The 11131-nt window shown below is 42.7% G+C and overlaps 1 protein-coding gene across 2 annotated transcripts; it reads left to right on the top strand.

Annotated features, from left to right (window-relative positions):
• Positions 1-1484: 1484 nt before the first annotated feature.
• Positions 1485-9745, top strand: fam222bb (family with sequence similarity 222 member Bb). 2 transcript variants are annotated; one of them, XM_046863010.1, is made up of 3 exons: positions 1485-1693; positions 4317-4438; positions 4757-9745. In XM_046863010.1, exons 2-3 carry the CDS (start codon positions 4360-4362, stop codon positions 6460-6462), a joined length of 1785 nt encoding a protein of 594 aa, XP_046718966.1. In that variant the 5' UTR covers positions 1485-1693; positions 4317-4359; the 3' UTR covers positions 6463-9745. The 2 variants fall into 2 exon arrangements, with proteins under 2 accessions (XP_046718966.1, XP_046718967.1); XM_046863011.1 differs by lacking the exon at positions 1485-1693 and adding an exon at positions 3261-3322.
• Positions 9746-11131: the final 1386 nt, after the last annotated feature.

The raw sequence follows: 11131 nt of genomic DNA, 5'->3' as shown, positions 1-11131 counted from the left end.
TTCATCTGGGTTTCCTTTCCAGTTTTCTTCCACTTGCAATAAACATGCCAGTAGGAGAATTGGCTGTGATAGATTATTCACAAGTATCTCATACATACATACATACATACATACATACAGTATCTCACAAAATTGAGTACACCCCTCACATTTTAAATTCAAATTCATTTGTTACATACACATTCATACAAACTACATTTTATTATCTTCCTAATGGACAATACAACGGAAATGAAACTTGGATATATTTTAAAGCAGTGAATGTGCAGCTTCTACAGCAGTACAGATTTAATGTCCTCTGAAAATAAAAAAAACATACAGCCATTATTGTCCCTAATTGAACATGCCAACACTGTGTCCAAAGCACTATCTTAATCCTCCTGGGTATGGAATTCACCAGAACTGCACAGGTTGTTGCTGGGATCCTCTTCCACTCCTCTTTAATGACATTATGGAGCTGCTGGATGTTAGATACATGGTGCTTCTCCACCTTCCTCTCAAGGATGCTCCACAGGTGCTCAATATGGTTCAGGTCTGGAGACATACTTGGCTACTCCATCACCTTCAACCTTCAGCTTCCTCAGCAAGGTAATTGTCATCTCGGTGGTGTATTTGGAGTCATTATTATGTTGGAAACTGCTATTCAGTTCAGTTTCTAAAGGAAGGGCATCATGTTCTGCTTCAGAATGTCACAGTACATGTTGGAATACATGTTTCCCGCAATGAACCCCAACTCCCCAGTACCAGCAGCACTCATGCAGCCCCAGACCATAATGCTACCACCACCATGCTGGATTGTAGGCAAGACAATATTTTTTTGGTGCTTCTCACCAGGGCATCGCAACACATGCTGGACACCATCAGTACATGGTTGTAGTAATTCATGATCTTGGACATGTCGTCTTCAGCAAACTCTAAAGCAATGCTGGCAGCACTCGTGTCTGTTTTTTGAAGCCAGCTTCTGCACCTGATGCACAGCACAAGTTATATTTGACATATGTACATATTACAGTGACAGTTTGTTCAATTATATTCTTAAATGAGGCTACAGAGTGGAACCTGGAACCCTGGAAAACCTCTGTATGACCCTGGCCACTGTACTGTAACTCAGTTTCAGGGTGTTACCAAACTTCTTATAGCCTGGGCATCTTTGTGGAGAGCAGCAGTTCTAATTCTCAAATCCTCAAAAAGTCTTTGCCATGGCGTCATGTTGAAGATCCAGTGGTCAGTGTGAGAGAATTGTACATAAAGCACCAAATTTAAACTGCTCTAATACAAGCTTTCTATAGTATTGTCCCTTTAGAAGATACTAAAATGGTTGCTGAGATGTGAGGGGTGCACTCACTTTTGTGAGATACTGCATGTATACACATAACATACCATTGAGAAGACATTTTATTCATGTGATGTAGGTGTTTAATTGAAACCTCAAAAATAAAAGTGCGTTTTCCAGCTGCATGGTTGCAGTGAGGACTGTGTAGAGGATGAGGAGCTCCGGCAGAGAGGCTGCGCTTTGTGAGGCAGCAGCTCTCACTGCACTGCCCAGAAGAAGATGCGTGGGAAAACGGTGGTGCGCATGCGCGTGGTGCGGCTGCACTCAGAGACTGGACGACGCTTCACTGGGGAACTGAGCGCCGGACAAAAGCCAGAAAATGCAGTTTTGAGACTCGAACGTCGCGTGTTTCGCTGGAGAGTAAGTTTTTTACCTCATTCGTGGCTCATTTTGAGCGTTTAGGGTGCATTATCCGTCTAAAACACGAGCAGCGAATCAACACAGGGCAGCACAAAGAAAGACTGGGATAGCTGTTGGGTTTTGAGCCTTATTTTTCTCTCCTACCCGTTTTCTGACTGATCTCACTTCGCGAACCCTGATTGGCTGAGACTATCACGTCCCCTGCTTTATGATTGGAAGGTTAAACGGCGAGCCAATCGTAGACCAGAAGGTGGGCTTTGGCGTAATACGTGTGGGGGAAAAATAATGCTAACTGTAAAGAATTTGTAGCTAACAAAGTCTGAGCGTTGAGCTAAGCTAGTTTTTGGGTTGCTGGAGACAAACCTGACGTTCAGCTGGACAATATGGACTCCAGACTAGCGGGAGGGTGTGAAGGTAGACGTGGTGCTGCGATAAAATGTCGTCTGCTTGTCGAGCTAATTTTACTGACCTAGCAAAGCTCAAGTTTGCCTTGCTAGCTAGCTCACAGCTTATCCAGTGGCCTGCACAGGTCAGCTGTAACTGATCAACTAACATTCCCTTTCCTGTTACATAGCTGTCAGGTTTTTCATGCCTACCTCTCCTCCATCATGTTTTGTGGGTGATCATAGTGTTGTTATCAAGCTGCTGGGCTTGAGCTCACACACTCAACAGCCCTTGGATTGTTTATACCTAATTCACCATCTTTTACAGGCCCATCTGGGAGCTCAGGTAATCGGTAATCATTCAAGGTTACCTTCATTTCCAATAGATGATCAGTATCAGACATTCTGCTGAGGTGTTTAAGGCACTGAAGGATGCACTGGCCCCATTTTCCCACTTTCAGTACAATATATATCTATCAGCTCTGTGAAATCACTGATACTTGATACTGATCTCTCTCAGTCACGGTGTGAGATGGCTCTATGCAAGTTATGTGAGCCTTCCGAGGTGTGACGGTGACGTGCTTTGGGACAAGTCACGTCCTGTGAACATGCAGTGCATTGGATCAGGAAGAAAAGGTCAACTCGGATCCAGTAACAGTCCAACATTTGGGCCTTTGTAGGCCATTTCAAACCATTGTTTTCTCGGTTAAAGAATTTCCAGTAAAGGATTAATAAATATCTAACTGAGGTGTTTTATAATCTACAGATTTTTATATTTGGTTTAGAAGATCACACCAAGGTTGGACTAGGCGAGCCAATGCGACACTAATAGCGTTCTTGAAAGATTCATGTCTGAGTCTTAAAATGGAGGATAAGCTCAGGGTGGAGAAACCAGCTGGAGATCAGGAGGCCTGTGTTCCCGCTGCAGCGGCTCCTGCCATGCTCTCTGGAGAATGACGCACACTGCAGTGTGTGTGTACCGTGGGCCCTGACACCAGCTGTTTCGCAGAACTATTTATAAAGGTCACGGATAAATGCGTGATATTTAAATAAAGAGCATGAGCGCTGAGGCAGCCGGGGAAGCTGCCTTTGTTAATGATCTGGTTGGTGTTTAGGGAAAACGGAGGCTCGAAGCTGATAACCTGTGGAGGCTATCAGAGACTGAATACAGTGTGGCCACGTGATAAGCGATCAGATTGTGCCTGTTTGATGTGCAAGTGCTGTACATGTGGTGATTCTCCAAGGGGTGGGTGAAGTACACGGTTCCTGTATCTGAGTAAATTAAGCGTGCTGCTTAAATATTATTCCAGTACAAGAACTCCTTCAATTCAATTATATTTTATTTGTATAGCTCTTTATACAATGCACATTGTCCCGAAGCATCTTAATAATTAAAAAACGTAATTCAAACCCTATACATTTTAACCCTAATGAGCAAGCCATTGGCGATGGTATGAGGTAGAAGCCTTGAGAGGAACCGGACTCAAAAGGGTGACACCAAATGTCCATTCATTATAGTTCTGTTTAAAAGACAGAAAAAGAAACTGTTCATATTACAGTCGAAATCCATCTTCACCGTTCTTGAGTAAACTTGTGTATCTTTAGACTGTTCATGTGGAGCCATTTTGCATATTACATTTTTTGGATAAAAGTACAAAAGTATTGCTCTATGAAAACTATGTTTTTTGTTTATGCAAATCAGTGTCCCATTCTCATGTACATAAAGGAGAGAGTTTTCTATTGTTACAGACGCACAGTGAGACCCTTTCTCCACTCACACTCTCGCCACACCCACTGGGTTACGTCTGTGACCTTTGCGGTTATTATTGAACAATTTATGCATTCATTTTAAATTAGTTAGTAACGGCCAAAATGAAAATAAACTACAGATACTTCAAAAATCTACTGAAGTGAAAAAAATAAAAAATCCATTGCCATTTTGTCCATCTTGAGAGTTTCCAGGAGAAGGTCACCAGGCATGTGTTTGTATACAGATCATGTATAACTCCTTGATAGGAATAAGTGATGTGTTTAAAAAAAAAAAAACATTATAGTGGTTTAATTGAATTTCAACAGACGAGGTTGGAGTTTCTTATTTTTAATGATTATTGTGGACTTCTATATATAGGACAATACACGTGCCTTTACAGCCGTGGTTTTAAATAGTAATGTATAATAATGTATTTTAAATAGTAATGTATATTATCTTTTTTTTTTCCTGCCTTCGTGTCATCTTGTAGTGTAATAAGGAGTGTGTGACCATTGAATTAGTGCCTATGTGACATGCTGGCCTGTCTGCCGGTATCAGCCCCCTCTCTCCAGCTTCTCACCCACACGCAGATGAACACTGGACTTCAGAAATGTAAGTACTCTTTTGACCGTAGTCCTCTTTTAAAAGCCCAGCTGTACAGTTCTCATGGTGCCTGTTTAGTCAGACATCAGATATGAGCTCTTAATGATGAGCAGCACATCAGCAAGGATGTTATTTTGTAGCCTCAAAAAAACGTTTTCAATTGCTGTTCCTGTAAACAGATGACCTCTTGATTTGGCAACACAAGACTTTTTGAATGATTTATGATCTCAGATTAAAATTTCTGTATGGTAATTATTATTATCCATAAACAGTTGAATGACCTCAGATATTCATTAGCTACTCTTCTTCCTTTTCCATTTTTCTTAGGGGACACTACACAGAAGATGCGATCTGCACAGTATCCCACGCCAGCAGAGTTGGACGCCTATGCTAAGAAAGTTGCAAACAACCCGCTGACTATAAAAATCTTTCCCAGTAACGTGAAAGTACCTCAGAGGAAGCACCTGCGCCGAACAGTGAACGGTCTCGACACCTCTAGCCAGCGCTACAGCCCCTACCCTACTCAGGTCAGCACCAGGACTGGGCTTCTGGCCATCGTCAAAGTCCCCGTTAAAAGAATCCTGGAGCATCCTCAAGTCCGCTTCCTCCCCGAGATCACCATGAACCCGCAGAACGGACCTTACGGCACTCCAAGCACTTTAAACCTGCCTCAGACTATTTCCTGCATGCAGGCTCTTTCTCAACCACAACTTCTGGCTCAGAAGAACATCACCCATTCTCAGAGCCTGCAGAATCAGAAGCACCTCTTTCATTCTCAGAGCATGCAAGCCCAGAAGCCCCATCCACGCTCTCAGAGCTTGCAACCTCAGCAGCCCCTTCCACATGCCCGGAGCATGCAGGAACAGAAGACCGTGCCTCACCCTCCCAGGTTACTACAGCAGCAAAGCCTGGGCCATCAGCAAGCAGTCCATCCTGGCCTGCCTAGACACCAGACTGTGCAGCAACATGTCCTCATGCAGCAGCAATCAGGTCCTCAGAACCTCCATCACCGGCCTGAAATGCCTCAGTCAGCTGGCCTGCAGCACTCACACAGTTTTTCCCATTCTCAGTCCATTCCTCAAACTCCTGGCCCAGGCCTTCCTGCACCTAACAATGCCATGTCTGGTGCCAAGCTCCCTGATGCAGATGCCCCACCTAATGTAACTGTGTCTACCTCAACCATCCCTCTGTCTATGGCGGCCAGCTTGCACCAGAAGCAGCCCAGCGACCTGAGCAGCATTGTTCACCAGATCAGCCGTTTCTGCCAGGCACGCGCTAGTGCCAGTGCCACATCAGTGTGTGAAGGCCAGATTGCCAACCCAAGCCCCATCAGCCGCAACCTGTTGATTGACGCCAGCTCTCGAGTCTGTGCTCACAACCCGCTGCCCTCCTGTGCCCTTGCCAGCACCGCCGACAAAGCTGGATTGACGCTGCCCAATATGGCTCCCATGAACATGAGACATGCTTATGATATAAAACAGCAGCCGCCTCAGAACCACTTAGCACAGCAGCATGCCTGGAATCAGCAGCTGTCTCATCTCCAGTCTCTCACAGACAACCCACAGAAGAATCCAGCCCGAGATGGGACAGCAGGGCCTGGCTTTCCCAGCAAGAATATGAGCTATGCTCAGGATGTGTGTATAGGCCAGTCGTTTAATCTGAAGGCCCCTGTCGACAAGCCGACACCATCACCACCCGTCACTGCCATGTCCGGAGCTGTGAATTACACCAACGGGCATTACATGCCACCACCATGGAATGGCATCTTGCCTACACCCAATAGCGATGGCTCAGGGTCTCAAGAGATGGGTGTTCCGTTCCACACGGGCATCCCTGGGGCGTCCATAGAAAACAGGACTCGAGCATGCCCTACGGGCCACTTGAACCTGATGCCACCCATTGAGTATTTGGGCGGAGAATTCCAGGCGCCGTGCTTTCGAGAGCAGAACACGGGCATGATGGTGAAGATGAGCAGGGCTCAAGAGTCAAATGATAGTCGCAGTGTGCACATTCACCACCCAGGGTACAGATGAGAAATAGTCTTCTTAGGCGAGTCATCCTTCAGTGTTAGACTCAGTGTAAGAAACACATCTCTGCTCCTCCTTTTTTTTTCCTTTTCCGGTCTTGCAAGTGATCTACTGTACCCCCCCACCCCCCCCAAATACATCATGGTCATCTGTTTACCCAGTGTAACTGTGTGCGAGGTTTTAAAAGGCTCTTTTTGTGTAGATTAGATTATCAGCCTATGGAGGAAAATCTATATAGAAATCTGTTTAAATCCGATATTTATTTGCGGTCACAGCTGACGAAAGCGACGTTTGTTTGTAATTTCTTTTCCGTTCATGTTCTCTGGATCTACACATTGATCGATCGAGCGAGTTGTATGTCAGATGTGCGACACGCTGTATCCCTTCCAGTTTATTTTCATGTAGTTTACTCAATTTCGATTTGTTGTAATTTGATCCGAAGTGTTAATACTAACGGGGGCCACACACCGAGCTTACTGAAGGAATAATAGAGGTGCCATGTTTCTAAAATGTGAGACTGTTTCCTCTGTGCCATGCTCCGGCATTTCTGGCACAGAGATCAGACGTTCCCTTTCAATGTTTACATGTTAATTTGCACTTGTAACTTTTGAATTAGTTTTAAAAAACAAAACAAAAAGTGCAGATCAACGCTGGGTTATGCACCTATGACAAGACTGTTTCTTGCAGCCGATGCTCAGAAATCGGACTCAAGACTCCGATTGGACTGTTACTGTACGGATTTCTCAGTGTGATCTGTTTCCTCTCCTATTGTGTCAGCCAACATTGTTTCTCGCTGTGACTGGTGTTGGCTTTCCCCATAAGGTTTAGTTATAGGTATCTGTCCATCTGTCATGAAGTAGAGCCACCCTGGGATCCCTGGACTTTACTTTGAACCTGTGCACATGGTGTATATTATGGTATTTTTGTGTAATTTGTGTTGACTTGAAATACTTGAGTTGCTGAAATGTTCTCTTGAAGCTAGTTTCAGTTTTACTACAGGACACTACAAATGTTTCACGGTATGTGAACCCGATCAGGATCTGCTTCTCACTTTTAATCCCAAGGAAGTGTGTGTGTGTGTGTGTGTGTATGTGTAAAGAGCAAGGTGATCAGTCTGATGTGTAAATGTCCATCCAGGCGTGGCCCTTTCAAAATCGTGTTTTTTTGTTGTTGTTGTTGTTGTTTGTTTAATTCGTCCAGGAAAAACCTTACTTGAGCATTAAACGGATCACTTGCATATTTTATGGCAATATAAAAGAGGGCCACAGGCTAAATCTGATGTGATACAAACACTTGCCTCATTGCTATGCTGTTGTAATCGAGGGCTGTGCTAAGCCTTGTGTGAATGTGATGGTGATGGTGTGGACCGAACTGCATGTTTGCTCCATTAGAAACTCCCTTCTTTTTTTTTCTTTTGAGCAACTAACGATCCATAAATGTAAGCAAGTTTTGATCTTTGTTGATGAATCTGGAGCAGTCTCAACTCAGGTGCCATTTGATTTTAAGCCTGAAGAATACAACCAGAAAACATGGCTTTCAGAACGAATAAAGTTAATTCATATTGGGGGGGAACTACATCAGGTTGTAGTGACATAACGTAAATAATCGGTTACTGGGAAACAGTGCCCGCTGCTTTTGGGAATAGTGTTGTATGCCGAGTGCCTCCCTTTCTCAGGTCTACTGGTGCCTCCTTACATGTCATCTTCCCACTTCGTGCACATAACAGTCTGCTCGTGTTGTTTTTTTTCTTCTTAGTGACGCGATTGTGTACGTATGAGAGCAGGCCATCTGGTAGCCGAGTGCAGGTATTTTTACCCTGCGACAGGCTTTGGTGTAACTGATGGAGCAAACATTGGGCAGTTTGAAGGTGATATGAACGACATGCAGTATGCTCGCCTCGCCGGTTACCCCCTTAAGAGCCTTAAGTATTTGTTCCTTGGATTGTCTTTGATAACGGGCATAGTGGAGATGTCTAATTTATCTTTTTAGCTGTTTTAATGTTTTTTTTTTTTTTTTTTTTATTTAGTTTTTTTTTTTTCCTTTTGTCCTTTCTTTTTCTTTTCAAAGAAAACAACTTCCTAAATTGAGGATTGTGGTTTTGTATTTATCAACTTAACTGTGTATCGCTGTAACAGTTGTCAGTTTTGCATTCAGACCAAAATTATTTGCTTTTCACAGCTAGCTAATTTATTGAATTGGCTTTATTATTTGCAGTGCAACTTTTCAAAGGTTTGTCTCGTTCGTTTTCGTTTTCGTTCTCTCTCTCTCTCTCTCTCTCTCTCTCTCTCTCTCTCTCTCTCTCTCTCTCTCTCTCTCTCATATTTGCCAACAGCAGCTCAGTGACGCAAGTTGAATAACACCGAGTTTTGTGACTTAAAGCATACAGATTGCAGTTACACGGCCCAGACCTGTTGGTTAATTGTGAATATATGGTTTCTGCCACTTTGTCATATTTTTCTCTCCTCCCCAAGAAGCTGCTATTTTAATTCCATCTGTAGATTACGTTACAGTGATTGAAGGGTAGGATCCAGTGGTAATCCACGCTCTGCTTTTTTCTTTTTTTTTTTTCTCCCCATGCAACATTCGTTCATGGATACGTTTTGAAGTGAATGAATACATTTGGTTGTCAATTCGAAGATTGGGATTCGACACAATTCTTGTTTCACGTGTTGTTAAAGCTCCAGGGCACAAAGTCAGGTTGCTCGTTCTAAAAGTTCCTGTTTCTATGTAAAGTGCCTACACTGGGATGTGGACTGTGTGTATATGTGACTGTCTGGGGATATAAATAGGAAACGTGCTGGCACAAGTGCACACTACAAAGACCTGGCGCACTGTTCACGAGCGGGGGACCAAACTGCGTAAAACTACTGATAGGAAGAACGCTGCATGTGCCGCCTCAGGCATTAAACCTATTTGAATATAAATTTGAATATTTGCTGCTGAATCTTTAGTCTAGGTGGGTGAACCTACGCTGCTGAACATCTAGTGCCCTAGAAACCTTCTATGGAGTGCTTTAGAAAATTCTTTATATCTTATTGAGCACATGTACTCTCAACAGTACATACTGACAGTTTTTTCTTTAATTTTTTTTTTTTCTTTCTTTTTGAAGTTTAGAACTCATGCCAACAGTGTTTCATCTTGTTCTACCAAAGAACAAAATGTCGCATGAATGGTAGCAGTGTGCAACTGTAACTTAAATCTGTCATTCCAGATGCCCATGTTTTTCAGGAATAATGTGTTGCACAAACATTCCCCTCTAACCAAAATAAAGGTTGACTTGCATTTAAAAGCCGTGTCGTTGCACATGTTTGTATCCTGCTGTGGTGAACATTGGACCGGAGTGGAAACCTTTCAAAGGATTCAAACAGTCAGGTGGGATGCTGGAAGAATTTTTTGTCTGGAAATGATTGTACCTGTTTACTCAATCATTTACATTTGCACTTGTGGCATTTTCTATACCCTCTTAAACAAAGCAACTTACATTTACCTCATTCATACAGCTGAGCAGTTCATACATGGCAGCTTGGTGTGGCTGAGATTTGAACTGACAACCTTCAGATCCAAAGCGGTAACCACTAAGCTACCACCTCCAACCAGTAAAAATCAGTAAAATTTCTTCTTCTCATATCCCAGCTTGTTAGGAAACTGGAGTCGGAGTATAGGGTCAGGCAAGATGTATTGCCCCTGGAGCAGGTAAAGGTCAAGGCCCTTGCTCAGAGTCTGAATCATAAATATTTTTTGTTTCATAATTTATCTTTCACACTCCACATAATTTACAAACAAAAACACAAATCAACATTGTTTGGAAGCTTGAGAATTCACTCTTTCTTGCGCATAGAAACACTAAAGCACAGGTCTGTTGCATTAAAAAGGTGATTTCACCCTGAATCTTCAGTTGCGGGTGGCGGTTTTTGTGACCCACAAGGTAAGAACGATCCTCACAGCTCGGACTAGTAGAAACGTGAATCGCCTGAAACAGCATACCATGCTTTTATATGTAAATATTCACATTCTCAAGCTGATTTATTAGGAAACCTTGTTTACTCATGCAATTACCAGTCAGCTGATGATGTGGAAGGAGTATAATGTGTAAAATGGTTCTGATACAGTTCAAAAGACACTGTTCACATCAAAATGGTGAAAATGTGATCGCTGATAGTGGATTGTTGGTGCCAAATGGGATTATTTAAGTATTTAACAAAGAGTTGGCTTCCTGTAATTTTCCCCACACAGCCATATTTAGGGTTTATTGAGAAAAACAACAATCTGTGAGAAGCAGCAGGCAGAAATGTCTTGATGAGAGGAGCCTGGGGTTATGACACAACCATAGTGAGCGGAAAAGTATTTTAGAATCTGTACTTATTGTATAATATGCCATTATAGATTACCACATTTAATTGCCATACTTATTATATAAGTTAATATGTACATTCTATTTTAAATTTCTTATTTAATTTTACTTTAATCTTTAATTTTACTGTAATTAAATGTGCAACCCAACAATTTCCCAATGGCACCAATAAAGTATGATTCAGATATATCAAATGCTGAAGCAGTTCCTGGGCTATAACAAGTAAAGGACCATATATGTGAATTATTTCTTAAACAGCTTTAGGAGGAAAATCTCACCTGTTCTTGCAAAATTTTTGTACCTGCTGTAACAGATACTAAAATC

Source organism: Silurus meridionalis, chromosome 12, assembly GCF_014805685.1.
Source record: "Silurus meridionalis isolate SWU-2019-XX chromosome 12, ASM1480568v1, whole genome shotgun sequence".
In the NCBI taxonomy this organism is placed as follows: domain Eukaryota; kingdom Metazoa; phylum Chordata; class Actinopteri; order Siluriformes; family Siluridae; genus Silurus; species Silurus meridionalis.
The sequence above is the reverse complement of the archived record's forward strand: the minus strand, read 5'-3'. Positions and strand labels throughout refer to the sequence as shown.